This window comes from Kryptolebias marmoratus, linkage group LG19 (genome assembly GCF_001649575.2).
Source record: "Kryptolebias marmoratus isolate JLee-2015 linkage group LG19, ASM164957v2, whole genome shotgun sequence".
NCBI classification, from domain to species: domain Eukaryota; kingdom Metazoa; phylum Chordata; class Actinopteri; order Cyprinodontiformes; family Rivulidae; genus Kryptolebias; species Kryptolebias marmoratus.
Window position 1 is genome coordinate 3141644 of NC_051448.1, and position 17115 is coordinate 3158758.

The 17115-nt window shown below is 40.9% G+C and overlaps 1 protein-coding gene across 2 annotated transcripts in view; it reads right to left on the reverse strand.

Moving 5' to 3' along the window:
* The window catches only part of fam184a (family with sequence similarity 184 member A), a 132434-nt gene extending 123780 nt beyond the window's left edge, over positions 1-8654 (reverse strand). The window contains exon 1 of one of the 2 annotated variants that reach the window (XM_037981680.1): positions 8031-8654. In XM_037981680.1, the coding sequence (XP_037837608.1) occupies positions 8031-8204 (174 nt within the window). In that variant the 5' untranslated portion in view covers positions 8205-8654. The remainder of the gene's footprint in view (positions 1-8030) is intronic. The other variant, XM_017431404.3, reaches the window with a different exon arrangement.
* Between the last annotated feature and the right edge of the window lie 8461 nt (positions 8655-17115).

Sequence of the window (17115 nt, forward strand, 5' to 3'; positions counted from 1 at the left end):
GCATTCTGATGTTAACAGGAAGTGACGTCACGTGTCTTCTTCCTGAGTTATTTGGGCTTATTTTGTATTCCGCACGACACAAACCCACAAAGAAGAGACTAGACCGCAGAAACGGTGGCGAATCACTTTAGAAACAATAAATATTGGGTTAAAGTTGCAGGAAAGTTGCGGTGTTTTGGGCAAAGTTGCAAAAAGTTGCAATTTTGCGGGGTTTGCTTGATTTTGCGTTAATACAGTAGTTGCGATCGCAACATCGCGAAATCCAGGAGGGTCTGATTAACCTTGTTTTCCTCGCTGTGAAATTCAAGATTTTCCGCCTGTTTTAAGTATTCCTGCTGCACGTTTCTGCAGAAATATAAAACAGACTGAGCCGACCCTTTCCTGGCCCATCTTTACTGCGTTTATCAGGTCTTTTTTAGTCTTTCTGACGACTCAAAGCGTCTCTACACCCATACACAGGTCAGGGACTGCAAGGGGTGGGGGATCAAACCACCAACTCTCTGACCCTCCCTCCTGAGCTGCAGCCGCCCACATGAGAGAAGTGCAGAAAACGAAGCAGCAGCAGAAGCAAAGACAGCAGTAGCAGGTTTTACTTCTTTATTTCTGAAGTAAATCTGTAAACCAGCAGCAGCAGAAACTTCATGAAGCCAGCTCCGCAGAGACGCAGACACTCAACATATCATTAGTAACCATCCGTCAATTAAAAGGTACTTTACTGATATTAATACAATTATTAAACAGCAAAAGCATCAGCTTCTGTAAATCTGGAGCCGTGTTGCTCAGACCATCTGCTTTCCAACGCAGCCCGTCCTTCCAGCACGGATCAGCGCACTACCACCCCTGAATTATGGCATCAACACACACGTCTGCTGCCAAGCGATGGCAGCGTTTTCTGTGTTCCAGCAGCGGAGCCACTAAATCACATCCCAACAGCTTTTATGGTATCTTATTGTTTACTTTAGCAAGTTTATCAGTAATTTTCCGCTCTGCTGAACGCGCGGTGGCCACTAGAGTTGGAGGATATCTGAGCAAATCACAAACAGACCGTTATCTGTTTAAGATATCTGAGAAGAAGAAGAAAAAAAACATATATAGAAAGAAATTATGGGAAAATAACGAAGCCATAATAATATTACCTCCAACAGGGAGGTTATGCTGTCAGTAGTGTTAGTTTGTTTGTTTGTTTGTACTTTAAAGCTCATAGTTAAAGGATTTTTATGAATTTTTCAGGAAATTTTGGGCTTGTGCTGATCTGGATCCTGGTCCAGGAGGTTTGAGCTCTCAGAGTGCTTCTAGTTTAATATATAAAACACCAAGCCTTATGTATTAATAAATAATGACTTCAGTTTAGAGGATGTGCACATAGAGTCGACTGCGACCCGTCTGGGTGACGGTTTTAGTTTATGTTGTGCATCTTTAACGTAATAAGAGAGCAGTGCTGTGTGTGCTGGTGGAGATTCTCAGTCATCCAGGACATGGTAAATCCAAAGAAGATTAAAAAAAAAAACAACTGGATTTCTGTTCTGTGGCTGAAGACGTTTCGCTTCTCCTCTGAGGAGCTCCATCAGATCAAAAAGCAGAGCGTGTGGAGTACTGCTGTGTGGCTGATTTACATCATAATCTTCAACAAAGTCCTCAGAAAGAGCAGAAATTAAAACACAGATCCTCAGATTGTCTGAGAAACAGGACTGTGGCGTCACAACATGTCTGAATTCTGCATAAAAATAAACTGACACACATGTGATCAAATTGTAGCGTGGAGAAAAAAAACTGTCAAAAATTAAAATGCACGACTTAAATATGTTCAGCATCACTCGTGCTGTGTGAAGAGTTTTACATTTTCACGCTGCTGTCAGTCATGGCTGTTTAAAGTTAGACATTAAACCATGCATGGTCGTGATAAGATACAAATAAATATGTGTTTAGGAATAAATGGAACATCAAGTCGTGGTAATGCTGCCCTGCACACGTTTCATTTTCTGCATCTTTGTTTTGACGCTCCCACAGTCTGGAGACGGGAACAAAACAAACCTATTAAATGTTTGCTTGTGAGATTGGACTGTTTATGTGGGAAATAATGCTGTGGTGCTGCAGCTCCACACACACACACACACACACACACACCACAACTGTATTTGTCTCTTTCAATCTCTTCGTCCAGAAATCAGAGAGCGGCTCAGAGGTCTGACTCACTCTCTTCAAGACGAGAGTCAGTCAGGCATTGCTGATGAAACACACACACACACACACACACACACACACACACACACACACACACAATAGACTTTCTTATAAATCATTTCCTGATGAAGCAAACAGACATGTTACCCTCTCTGTTTCATTCAATGTTGACAAACTACAAAATCTGGAATTTCTGTCAAAATAAACAACAACAAACATTTCTTAAAGTACATGAAAGTGCTTGAAACTATCATTTATATAAAACTTGTTGCCATAGCAGCAAAACTCCTTTTGCAAGAGGCACAATAAAAAAAACTACAACCTATAACTTCAGATATACAGCTTTCAAAAAAATAAAAAATAAATAAAAAGAGGCGGTGAAATCCTCACAGGGGCTGGGCAACACAAAAGACTGCAAAGCAGCTTTGTGGGATTAAAAATTACAGCAAGAAGTCTTAAATAACACCGGCAGCCAACAAGTCCTCCCTCACAAATCTTGAAACTCGGAGCCATGGGGGAGCAGCAATCAATGACCGACTTACTGAGTATGCATGAAACTGCAGCAAACACCTCCAGAGCCAGAAAAGATGACTCTGCTGCAGCCGTGGATAAAGGAGCCCGCCTGGCTTCATTCACACCGGGAATTAAAGCAAGGAGCCGAAACGGAACAAAAGGGAGGGAAAAATTAAAATTAAAACGTGGTTTTAATCCCAGATCGGAGAAACGCAGAGTAAAGAGCTGAATGGAACCTGCTAAAAATAAAAAAAAGATGAAACTGAGGTGGTTAAGCTAGAAGAAGCAGATCAATAGCTAAAAGCTAAACGTAGCAAAATATGAGCTTAAAGTAACTAAAAGCTAGCTAAAAGCTAAATGTAAAAAAGCCTACCTGGAACAGCAGCAAAAAGCAGAAGCTAGTAAAAGCAAAAAAAGCTTAAAGCTACAAGCTAAAAGTAGCATAAGACGGCAAAAATATAAGAACTATAGGAAGTTTTTGAAGGAATTGAAGAAATCTCAGTGTATTATGATGGGGAAGGTATTTGTAAATAAAGTAAAATATTTTGAAAAGTCACCCAGCTCCTGAACGTGTTGATATTTAACAAAGTATGCAGATGTAGTTCGATTGCAAAGCAGCTACAAAAACCAAACAGAACAGAGAGAAAGCTGATTCACTCATTCACACAATAAAAAACAAAGAATGAAACTAAAAACATCTCCAGACTCATGTAGGAACACCTACCATCCATCATTTATTTCAGCTTTAAACCGACTGTGTCACATATTCTGATTATTTAACTTTAACACACTTTGACCAATTTGCTTTAGTTTGTTAAACCTAATTGTGCTGAATAATAAAAGCTGATCACGTTGAACCAAAATGTGTAAAAATACAGTCTGAGGTACTATAAACAGAATCAAAATGGTGTTAAATTTAAATCCTTTCTATCTAGTCAGTAAATTGTGCTCCATAAGACAAAATTAATCCCCCAAACTAGGCTTGAAATGAGGAATTATATCCACAAAAACACAGAATTTCATTTAGCTGCACAGCCCTTTGTGAGTTACAGTAAATGTCTCAGTTCTGGTTTGTCTTTTGTGGTTTTTGCTGCCCTAAATTCATCAGTTCGTCGGGTTTCCAACATGCTGATAATTTTATTTCAGCTCTGAGCGTCATTACTGCATGTTTATCTCTCAAGCTTCCGTTTTTAGTTTATCACAAAGCTGACACTCAGTCAGATGTTAAACTCATGAGGGCGACCAACCAAATCCACCCCAAAATACTTTGTAACAAACAGAAGACCACAACACCAGTTCCCTCCGCTGGAGCACAGGGAGGAAACTGGACTTTCTACAGGAAGTTTAATAAGGATGAAGGTTTCTGGCACAGCCACCTGGCCTCGTGTCACCTGAGCGTTCTGGGTCTCTGTCCCCCGTCCAATGAAACCTCCCCCCACTGCAGTCTGGGCCAAGCTGAATGTGCCTCACATCGCTCACGTAGTTAAAACCACCTGGGCCGTAAACAAGGGTCTTTCTGCATTTATTTCACGTATTATCTTAGACTCTGTTCAGACCTGGTGCTGCTATCTGTCTTCAGCAGTCAGGCAGAACTAAATGCAGATGTGATCGTCCTCAAACCACCTTTGGAAGTGATCTGGAGCCATTTTATTTGGATACGTTTGGTAATCTGAACACAATCTGTCCGTATCTTTGCTCTCAAGAGGTCTGTGCATTTTAGGCAAAAACACTTTGAAGTTCTCTGGTAATCGTTCAGTTTTTCTTTGAGTAATAATGAGCATGTGTTGTCATGTTTACAGAAGGATCAGCAGAGTGTGTGTCTGCACACCAAGCGGGGAACTGACGTCCGACCGCGAAACGTTTTTGGGGTACGTATTAACTGCCAGGCGTGGAGGCTCTCTCTCTCTCCGGAATCACCCAAGCAAGGACATAAAGTGGCGTCTCTGCCTCCATCCCTAAAGGTCTCAGAGTCCAACTCTTTGGTCTCATGGAGGTTTGGTTGGAGGTGATGCAGTGGTCTTACCCTGACATCTACATCTACAAATACTATCCAGTGGTCTCCAATCCTGGTCCTCAGGGCCACCATCCTGCAGGTTTTACTTGTTTCTCTGATCCAACACACCTGATTTGAATCAATGGATAATTAACAGGCTTCTGCAGAACATGAAGAGGTGATTTAACCTCTGAATCAGGTGTGTTGGAGCAGAGAAACAAGGAAAACCTGCAGGATAGCGGCCCTCCAGGACCAGGATTGGACACCCCTTTATTATATGATAAATGCACGTAGCTGCTCACCCATGACAGTACTTTTCCGCCCATCTTGGTGAAATAATCAGCCCTGATGATGTCACTGCACTGCTTTCTATAAATACTTTTGAATTAAACATCTTTTTGTTTTAGCTTTTCTGTTTTCGGTCTGGCGTGCTGATTCCAGAAACAACATTTGAAGCAGCATATGATTTATTTATGGCACAACTCCTTACGTAAAACTATTTTTACATAATCAGAATCATATTAATGCAAAAAAAAGAATCCGAAACTCCGAGTTTCATAGAGTATGAGCTGTAGGAGCATGTGGGCTAACTAAAGCTAAATACATCCAGTGAAAATGGAATTAAATATTAAACACTCTTTTACGATACAAACAGGAAAACAGTGACTGCAGTTTCTTTTTGAACAGAGTTGGTTGACATCCAAATCTAGAGACTTGGAATTAGTTTTTGTTTGAGTGTGATGTTAAAGAGTCCACGCTGCAATAAGGCTTGGCACGAACCCCACGGCTGCTGAATGAAGTTGTTGCTGTTGCTGTTCTTTTTCTAACTTCGAAACACCTCACTCTGGGATTACGTTAAGGGATTACGTTAAGTAACCCAACGTTTTCTCTTCTTCAGCAGAGGAAAAATACAGAAAGCACAATTGTTATGTCTGTGGAGTCAGTGGTGGATCTTCAGGGAACATAAAGCACTGCCACGTCACGAACAAAAACCTGCAAAAATCCACCAAAAAAACGGGTTTAAAGCTCCGGTAGCCTGATGATAACCTGGATTGAATGCTGCGGAGAGGTTGATATTTTCTTTTAGAAGTTGGAAACCTGTCATTTTTGGCAACACTTTTGGTCAAAACATCTAAACTACCTCAGAAAGCCCACAGGTAGATTGTTAGGCTTTACCTCGCCTCCGAAATGTAACATTACACATATTTCTACGTAGATTATGAGCTGTGAATTCAGCTGAAATGTGCATTAAATTGTACAAAAGCTGGACTTTTACACAAATATCCAAGCATAAGAATAACAAAAGTGAAATTCATAGAATAATCTGATCAACACAGGCAAATTTAGTTAACAGAATGACTGCAAAAGCCCAAATGAAAGCAAGTTATTTGGTGTTTCAACTGTGTCTTAATGTCTAATTAATGTCAACTGTTGCTACTATTAGGCAAACAATCTGCTTTACAAAGTCCCATCCAAACAAAAGCCCTCAGTGATGAGCAGAGATTAAGATTTCCCAGCTAATGGACCTGGAATGTACCAGAACAGGCGGTTTTGGAGCCACGTAGACCTCCTTGGTTCCCCTGCAGCAGCTTTTTGTGGCTTATGACCAGAAATAAAATGGAAAAGAATAACTCGATTTAAAACCACAATAAGGAAAGATCATTGTAGCGGTTCTCTTATCCATTTTTCTGCAAAATGTGAATAAAACTTCTGTACCAGAATGCTGCCGTTAAGAAAGAAAACCACCAAACACATCAATCAGTTTGCACTAATAGTTTGTTAGCTCATTTACCACTTCATTAATTTAACTTTCAGCCATTCAGTGTGGTCCTTCTCTAAGATCCACACATTTACAGCAAGCTGCTGAAGGAAAAAAACACAAACTACAGTTCCACAAACGACTTATCTGCAGAAATATGGCAAGTCGTTTTCAGAACAATGAGAAGCAGAACCTTATAAATGTTTAAGTAAATAAAAAGTATCAGTGATCATCAGTAGAAAATTCAGCGCTGCAATTAAATACCCCACAACCTGTCCTCCTACAGTATTTATGTTCACTCAGATAATTTACCAGGATGCAGTTATGAGCTTTAGTATTTAATTTATTAATTTTCCACCAATACAGTAAGGACTCGCAAACCGATGCAGATAAACGTGTTGCTCCCCTCATTTCTTCATTTCTTGTGAAAACTGATTCAGTTAAAAGCAACTGTCTGATGTATATCTGCACACCTTTAGCAGATGATAAAGTAAACAAAAAGATGGGAGAAAAACAACAAAAAAATGATTTGTTGTTTATTTTCCTGAGCAGTATGGACAGATTTGTTGGTACCCTTAAAGAGACGATGAATCCCTGCGTTATAGTCATGTTTCAAAATAAGAGTTTGACCTTCGTTAGCATCACCGCAGCCGTTAGGCCTCTTTAAAGGGAACAAATAGGCCGTTTGTTGTGGTTGTGTTCTCCAGAGAAAACAAAGGTCCGAGCCGTCCGAGGAGCTCAGAGACGATTAGACACGTCCACGTTAAAGCTGAAGGCTGCGAGACCATCTCCAATCAGCCTCAGGTTAACGGGACCGAAGCCAACCTCCCAGGAGGCGGATGCAAGAGAGAATGCGACCCCAGACAGATAGATGGTAGAAAAAGAGACGAGGAAACCATCCAAATCCGTTTAAACTAAACGTCACGATCAAGCTACGTCACTTTCTGAATCATAACAGATTCCGTGGAAGAGGATCCAGGAGGGCGAAAAACACAAAAAAAAAGCCACAAAAATGCAAATTGTGGAGCTCTAAAATGCCTAAATGTGTGGGAGGTGTTTCTGGATCTGATGACGCATCAGTTGTGTGTGTGTTTGTTATTATTGTCGAAGAGCTCTTCCTCAGTCTGCACATGCAAAATTTTGGTCTTTTCCTAAAAATGTAAAAACGTGAACCTAAGTAGCATCAAACGGTGCAGTCTGAAAGAGCTCACTGCAGTCGTTCTCCTGATATATTGACATTCAGTGCTGGTCCACACTCAATGTAAACAAAGCAATTTCATCGGCAAATTCATACCAAACCATCAAAAATATCCCAAACTGCCCTTCTCCGTTCCGCTTACAAACTTTTAATTTAGGGACGACTACAAAAAAACGCAGATTTTGTTTCTTAATTGACAAAATATATATTTTGGCATGGTAGTATTTATGTAAAACCTAATGAGACACATTTTTTAAATTTCCAAACAGGTTTAATGGATCTGGATCAGTTGTATTTAGGGGGATAAGGGGTAAAAATGGCTCAGAAATCACAGCTTTGGTGTTTTTTAAATGAAAGAGGACAGGTGAAGGTTTTGGTTCATCTACCTTTGTTAACTGTGCGATCTTCTTGCTCATCTTCAGGTGCAGGTCCGGGGTATACTCCATGGCGATGCCCGCCTGGAAGGACGCCCCGGACGCTCCGGACGCCGGGGAGGACGCAGGGAATTTGCCCGGAGCGGCGGGGCAGTAGTACTGCTGCCAGCCCGACCCGGTCGCCATCTTCACGAAGCTTCGGCTGCTTCCCGAGACGTCAGGGCAGCGGGAGCGAAAACTGGATGCTGCTGGTTTAAAGACGGCTCGACCGCAGGCGGGCAGGTTTAACCACAAACAGGAAGCGGCTGCGCCCCGAGGACCGACACAAACAGGTTCATTTTAGCTCCTTTTTTGTTGTTAATTTAGTGATTTTAAGCGCCGTAAATACCGGCTGACAGCATCGTCTTCCCTTCGGAATGTGTCCGTTTGCTGGCGCTCCGCGGGGCGGGATCCGACCGCCGTCACCGAGCTGCTCTCCCGGTTCGGCTCCCGTCGGTTCGGCTCGGTCACCTTGGTACCGAAGCGTTTTCAGCCGGAGCCGTTCGGATGCATTCCGGGCTCCGGAGACGGGGAGAGAGAGAGGGAGGGAGGGGGCGGCTGTCAGTCGGCGGTTGGTCGCTGCTCTTCTGTTGCCATGGATCACCTCAACAGTTGATGCTGCGTTCACGTGACGTGGGAGCAGCGCTGCGTTCACGCGCCGTCGGACAAAACTAAAAAAAAAAGCGACGCGTTTTTATCAAGGGGTTATGATTTATTTATTTTATTTATTTATTTTTACTATTATTATTTGTATTACTAGTTAGGTATTTTCTTTTTTAGTTGTCTTTTTTTATGTTATCTATGAGTTCTTCACTATTATCTGTACAGATGTACATGCTTTCTTATCCGATCGCTTATACTTCTGTAAGGTGTATTCTACTATCTGTACTAATATGCAAAGAATAAAAATTTGTCCAGAAATCGCGCGGGCGCTGTTTTCAGGCGTGGATCGAAAAGGAGTTTCTCTTGTCGTTATGGTGACAGATATGATCTGTCCAATCAGTTAGTCAATGTGATATTTGTCCTGTGGCACAGTGGAGCAGCGGTTAGAGCTGTCGCCTCACAGCGAGACCGCTGCAGAATCGCCTCCCGACCTGGGGCCTTTCTGGGTGGAGTTTACATGTTCTCCCTTTAAACATGTAAAGTCCACCCAGAAACCAAAAGCATGCACGTTAGGTTCATTGGTAACTCTAAAATTGTCCATAGATGATTGTGAGAATGGTTGTTTGTCTCTATGTGTCCCCAGAGTGTCCCCCGTCTCTCGCACAGTGGCTGCTGGAGACAGGGATGGTTAAACGTTAAATAAAGATTTCCTCTTTAGCACTGTGAACTGAATGATATGTTAAAGTCTGTGCTGCCATCATATCTTCATTTAAATGACTTCTTGTTGCCCAAAGCAAAAAAGGCGAAGGGAGACGATGTTTTGCTTGTGTGCGGGTGTGTTCTCCTTTGTCTGTCTGTTAGCAAAATATCTCCTGAACCAGTGGATGAGTTTTAATGCAAGTAAGTAACCGCCAAAAACCCGGTCCAAGATGGCTGCTTCAGACAACTAACCCTGGCTTTTTTTTAAGTTTCATGCGATTTCCTTGGTCAGCATCTCCATTATTTTGTCAGTTTTTTGTATTTTCAGTTCATTCTGGTTAGTTTTTCTTTGGTTATGCTTCTAGTTTCTCTGTTTATTATGAGACTGTTCAAATACCCCGTTTGTTTGTTTCACATTAGTTATTAAAGATTCAAATCTGCAGATGCACAATATGAACAAAATAAATTAAACCAGAAGACACGCAGCACAAAAAGGAAACAGAGTAATGCAATAAAACGACAGCGCAAATGTAAAACCGTACATCAAATAAATCTGTAAAGGCAAAGTGATCCGAGGAAGAATATATATATAATATATATATATATATATATATATATATATATATATATATATATATATATATATATATAACGTAAAAATCATATTAGCTTGAGTAAACGCTGAACGCACTGAGGAGAACTGCATCACTATACATAAATAAGGTGATATACCGCATTGTGTGAGTGCATTAAAGCTGGCTGAGTTGTGTGGGTGCATTCAGCCCTGTGCTTCCTTTATGGGGGGGGTTGGGGGCAGAAGCTGCTCTTCATCCAGGTTATGTAATCAAACAGGAGTCTGAAGCTTTTCCCCGATGGCAAAGTGGGTCTTTGATAGAACATTTGTTTCCTTTTTGTTCGGCTTCGTGGATGCAGACGAACTCAGTTACACAATCTGAGGTCAACCCTAACCACTTTCACCCGTCATTTAATTCCCTCCAACTCAGCCGGGGACCGTCCATCACAGAGTTTCTGTAAACGGGTCAAAAATAACACCAAACTGAGAGAAATGCAACCTGATTCAAGAAGGCCGCGACCTGAGAAAAAAAACACTAAACTCGTCCATGTTTGACCAGAACGGCTTCGTTTCTCCACGCTGTCAGGTTTGGCGTAACGGAGGCGAACCTGACAGCAGACTAAAAGAAAACTAATTTATCAATTCAAAAACCAAAAACTGACGAGGCAGCAAAACAAACTAAATCCACAAATCACAGAAATGATCGTTAAAGTTTAATAAAACTAGAAGTAAAAGGCTGTTATTGTGTCACGGCTCTGGTTAAATGATCTTAATAAAACAAGTGTCACTTTAATTTCTTATATTTTTGTTATTTATGTGCCTTAAGTTATGATGTGTCTGATTTTTTTACATGTTTGCCTGAGAATGAAGTGTCCAAAACAAGATCATAAAATAGCCAAAGAAAGGTTCCTTTTGTTAACTTTAGAGAAACAACTGATTGTTTTCAGTCTACAGTAAATGTTGGGTTTTAACAAACATTTAATGCCGTCTGTTAGCGCTCAGAGTGAGTGTCGGGGATGACTCTCAGCTACTACCACACCAAATGTCAGCTCAACATCAGTAAAGATGACAGAGTTATAGATATTTAGCTGTGGCGGCCAACTTGAATGGATATGACTTTAGAAGTTAATTGTTGTAGATGAGGTTTTGGTAACAGACCGACACGACACAAAAAAAAAGAGGAAATAACGATCCAGACAGTGTGGGGGGGGACTGACCCAAACCTCCAGCAGCTGAACCTTCAGCTTCTGAAGGACCAGAGTCTGGAGACGGACTGCAGAGAAGGTTCTGAAGAGGAGAACCTGAGATACAAACCTTCAACGGACCGGCGCCGGCCTCCTCCCGCCGTCCGGAGGTGAAACTCCTCGCAGACTGTGTGACATCATCGTAAAGCTTGGGGGTTCCTCTGGAGAACGTGGGGCTCCATCACTCCAAACCAACTGGTCCTCTTGTTCTTTTCCTGCTTCCATTTTCCCTGATAAACATGGCGACAGTGACCTCCTCGGTGTCCTACAGCGGTCTGCCGCGGCTCCTTCTGCGTCACCCACCAAAGAGGCCACACCTTAAAGATATAAAAGTTACGACACATAAACGCTGGAGGAATGGTGGTATGGTTGGTGACCACGCACATCTTTGGGATCACCCAAAATGAAGACGTTTTGGAAGAACATTAAATAGAAGACTGAGGACAGATCTTCTTCTCTTTCTGCTGGACATAAATCCCGAGGATTTACTCCCTAAAGATCAGCGTTTCCTGCTGCACATTCTGTCACTTGTTGCAAGAAACACTATTACCCTAAACTGGATGAAGCCCTGCTCACAATAACCCAAAGCGGCTGTGAGGACGTGAACGCCGTTACAGTTTGAGAAACAGAAGAATGCCTCATAAACACCCCTACAGCCAGAAAAGATGCTTTAATTTCTGCCGTTTCTTCGTCTTCCTGTTAGTCGATAAATCTGAAAAACCTGAGACATTTACTGTTGGGACACCGATGAGAGGGAAGACGATGTGCTGCACCAAACGCTCGTGGAGGACGTTTATAACAACACGAAACAAGGGATGGAGCTCCTGTGCAGTGAAGTTATGCACTACAGCACACAAGGTTAACAGTTTCACTTCGTTTATGTGCAAACGCCTCCAGCAGGGCCATCAATAAGCTCCGTAAACCCTCGGCATCTGCATCCGTTTACCACAGAAATCATAAAACCTCAATTCATTAAGGGAAAAAATCATTCAGGGGAAGATCAGCGACAGTTTGAATAATTCACGCCAGACTGGTGAGGAAAGTTGAGGCGTTGTCGCACGGTGGGCGAACGTTTGGGGAACCCTGGGTCACTGACTGATTTACCAGTAGTTATCGGCTCGTTGTCAACCGCTGATTCAGAGCATTAAAAGTGTTTGTTTGAACGAGAAGCAGTTCACAGAGAAGGTGAGCGATGAATGTGCAGCCGGACTTTTCAGCTGTTTGACTCCAGATGGAAACAACAGCTTTCAGCTCCTAAACTCCTGGTTTTTATTTCAGTTTATTTTATTTCTATTTATTCTGCTGCTGTTGCGATGAGATCTCACACAGCTCGGGTTTGGTTCACACATTAAAGGGATACTTCCTGTCACGTCTCATCTCTTTGAACGAGCTCAGTTTGCAGAAATGACGAGCTAACGGCTAGTCTGAGAGGAGCCAAAAACACCTTAAAATAAATCTAACCACTAAGATTTCATCAAATGTATCTGAATACTCTTTTATGAACCCATGATAATGTCCCACGCTGCATGAGAAATGATACAGCTAGCTGCTGCTGCTACTTGTGCTGGAAGATAATCACAGAATCCTAAAAGTAGCAAAATGTGTAGCTAAAAGAGGCAGAACACTGGGCTAGATGAAAGCTAAAAAGAGCAAGACACCAGCTGAAAGCTAAAAGAGCAAGACTCTAGCTAAAAGCTGAAAGTAGGAAACTGCTAGCGAAAAGTAGCAGAGGCTAGCTAAAAGCTGAATGTAGCACAAGGCTAGCTAGAAGCTAAAAGCTGGAAAACCACAGCTCGAAGCGAAGAGTAACAAAAGATGAGCTAAAAGCTCAAGCATCAAAAGAGAAACTGAAGACAAAAGGTTGGCTTAAAGATAAAAGTAGCAGAACTGTAGCTAAAAGCAGCAAAAGGCTAAACAAAACAGCTAAATGTCAGCTAAAAGCAAAATGTAACAAAAGTAGCAAAATGGTAGCTAAAATCTAGCTAAAAAAGTAACATAAGAAAACAAAAACAGAAGCAGTTTGCTGAAGCTACTGAAGAGATTTGGATGCATTTCTATGGGGATAATGTTTGAAAATACATTAAATATTATAAAAAGTATAAATGTCACTAAAACCCAAACTTATAGAATTTATCTCCTGTATGCAGAAGTAGCTCAATTAAAAAAACACACAAAAATAGAAAAGAAATACAATAACTTTTAACATTGGAAAAGGTTTTTAAAATAGTGTTTGCATGAATTAATATAAGATTTTTTGTGATTAAAGTTGTTAGGGTTTTGGTCCTGCTCAGATTTGTTCTTCATTCTGGACAGAAATAAATTTAAAAACTTCTGACAACAGGTAAGATATTAATTATTCATAATTTCACCACAAAACCTCACGTGAAGGATCATAAATCATTTTGTGCTCCACAGAACCGCCCTCCGGTTGGGTTGTTCGGTGTCACACGGCTTTAATCCCACGTTTCCTCAGCCGTCCGAAAAGGCAGCTCTGACTTCTCCTGCAGCTCATTTTACAGAATCACAGTGGAGCAAATTAAAATACAGACTCCGGTTTGAGCTCTTCCCAACAGAGAGTTATATTTAGAAGTGCTGACGCGGCTCTGGATGCTGATATTTATTCTCTTTGTTGACAGTTTGTGGTTTGGAAAAAGGTTCATTGGGGAATGAAGAACTCAGCTTTCTCGCTGCTAAGACGAAGAGGAGTTTGTGACGGTTTAATTCCCATCGACTAACTTTTTTAACCCTTTTTAATTTTATCTTAGGTAGTCGATAAGGAGGATGTTGTCAGTTGGACTAAACTCAGCTGTGCTGCTTTCACTTTACAATAAGAAGATTATTTATGACGCTTTATGAAATTTAAGATGCAATAATTGAGGAGGTGCATTTTCAGAAGGTCAACATTGTGCAATTAAAACTAAAGTTCACTTAAAGAGCACTTTCTCTTGCAAAAGTTCAGATTATATATGTTTAAATTCTCTTTTGGTGGCGGTTTTCTGCACCCAGCAGATTATCTTTTCTCATTCTGAGGCCGGGCAGCTTCTCCCTGCAGCCTGACGCAGAAATGACTCTAATAAATAAATTACTTTTAAAAGAAATCAACGTAAATATTTGAGAACGATGTACCGCCTAAAATTAGGTGCCGTAAATACAACTAAAGCTGTGCCACCTTAATTTTATTACCTTAAATGCAAGAAATAAGTGTTTGTAATTGCAGGAAGTTGTGCACACATTAAAAATATATATGCATATTTGGTTCTACTGAACTCTAACAACGGATCTGGATCTGGTGCATCGTCTGGCTCTGCAGAAAATTCATCTTTAAAAGGTTTGGGACAATGGTCCCTCCGACCCGGCCCGATGCATCTGACTGAACTCGTTGTATTATCGATAAAAAGCAGAGACCTGCACTCGTTTTACTGGAATTATAACAGAATAAAAGCATTCACAATGTTAAATGATTTATTTCTCTTTTTTTAACCATCATTCTGCTGCAGAGTTTAGTTTTATGTGTGCAAAGAATGCTGTTCTTGAACTTGTTCCCTTTTATTCATATTATTATATTTTTATTTTTATTTTATGACGAGGTTTAATTAGTTCTTTTTATTCTGGAGGCTGATGGACTGAGCTCAGCTTGCGATAAAACCAGAATTTACTGGAGCGAATCCATCTTTTCGAGCCTAATGAGGCTTTTTGTGAGGATGTAGCCTTCGTGTGCTTTTTTTTGTTTTGGACAAAATGTGATGAAGAGCTGAAAGTGCTTCAGTCCTGTCGACTGAAGGACTCCCATCAGCTGAACCTTCAGGCTCCTCAGCTACAGGTTCAGGTCCTTCAGCTGTTCAAAATGAGGGAAATATGTTTAAGAAACTAACTAACTGGACATCTTCGCTTCACCGTGTGTCTATTTCTGACAAACACAAAGGATGACAACCGTAAAATCAAACACTGAAGGTGAGCTGGAGTTTTGCAAATATCTGAGAAAGGGGGAAGTGCTGTGGGAAAACGGTAAAATGGACTGAGCTGAGGATTAACTCTGCAGAACTGCAAACTCGTTCGCCATCCATCTGTGTTTCTATTTTTAGAAGAAGCCAAATCGAGGCCCACTGCTCCTTTTCAAGCCTAATAACTGGAATATTTTATAGGTTCGAGGGAATACAGACGACCACAATCCATTTAGGAGAGCCCGGTGGCGCAACCAAAAAGTAATAAAGTTGACAACATAATAACCACAACAATCTAATCTCTCTTTGCTTACGGAGACGTTCATGCTGCAGGCCCAACCATCAAATTAAAACACAACTCCAGAAGAGATTATTGTGGGAGGAAACACGGAATGAGATCAGCTGATGTTTGTCAACACATCTGGATTTACTCTCGTCACACCCGAGTGCTTCTGATTTACCTCCACGCTTATTATGACATCTATTATCAGCGTTTCCCTCGTTATTATAACACCGGTTTAACAAACATTCAACTGGGTTAATGAAAGTTCTGATCATCTATAAACCATCACCTGCATCTGGGCTTAGCTGTTTAATATTAGCAGCATGTTAGCTTTAGCTAACTCAATTAGCATCTGTTAAAAAATTTAAATATCTATAAATGTAGCACTCATCAAGTACAATGAAACTGGTTGAGTCACAAAGATGATTGGTCAAAATGGCCAAATCTGCAGGGATTGGTTGATTCGTCCATCTTGTTCTGGGTTGATTGAATTTGCGTTAATAAGGGACTTATTAAATAAATATAAATATTTCTAAAATAGTGTTTTTATAAATTAAAGTGAAACATTTCAGGCTGGAGTTGTTTGAAGACAGGTTTGTCAAACCCAGTGATGCAAGGGGCCAAAATTAAATATTTGGTCCCAGCCAAGGGCCAATCACGATCAATATTTATTAAAAATTACATAAATTAATTGGTTTTAGATGTATTATGTCAAATCATTCATATAGAAATATCAATGACCTTTTCCCAGTTACAGATTATACAGAATTTAGAGCAAACAGACTTTAATGAACACAGACAAATAGATCAAACTTCAAAAAGCTCATCATTAGCTGTCATTTCTTACGCCTCACTCAGCTTTTATATGAATTTTTTAACATTAAAACAGATTTTTTCAAAAAGCCTTTAACAAAAACCTGATCATACAGAAATTAAAACTATTTATTGTTGGCTTCTAAGTCACTGTCAGAGAAAACTTCACTAATTAGGCTCAGTTTTTTAAAGCAAAATAAGAATCAGAGACTCGATCTGAACCAGATTAGAGGGCCGGATGAAATGTTACAGAGGGCCGGATCTGGCCCGCGGGCCTTGAGTTTGACATGTGTTTTAAGATGATAAAAATCTTCTGTTGGAGCTGGTTCTGCTCAGACTCACCAGGTAAGACGCTGACCGCTGATAATTCCACAAATCCTCACTTCAAAAAGTCTGAACTTTCCCTTTTAACTGGAACTAATGTTGTATTATTTAATCGTATTGTTTCCTGTTCCTGCTTCTTTTCAGAGGAACTCAAGGGTTTGAGTCTGATGAAAAAGACCCAAAACAGACACACAAACGCTCCTACGACTGATTTAGAGCCAGAAAGGCCACAGAAAGGCCTAACCTCTCCACCACCGTGCAGAAAACCTCAAACATGGAGTCAGAAACACCAGGAAACAAACATCTCTTCAGCAGGAAAGTGAGTCTTGTGGCGTCTCCTGAGAACCTCAGCTGACGTTCAGGAGGTGGAACTGCCGCCCTGCCAGCTGACGGAGGAAGGTGGTGTAAATCCACATTTATTCCTGCTCTTTTCTCACTGTTAGCAAAGTGCAGAAGACTGTATGCATCCATTATTCACAGCTTATAATGTTTGCTTCGAGTTGAACTCGTAGGTTTAAATTTGAAACATTCGCAGTCAGAGGTTTTTGAACTTTTCTTCAGCTGCTGTACATTCATG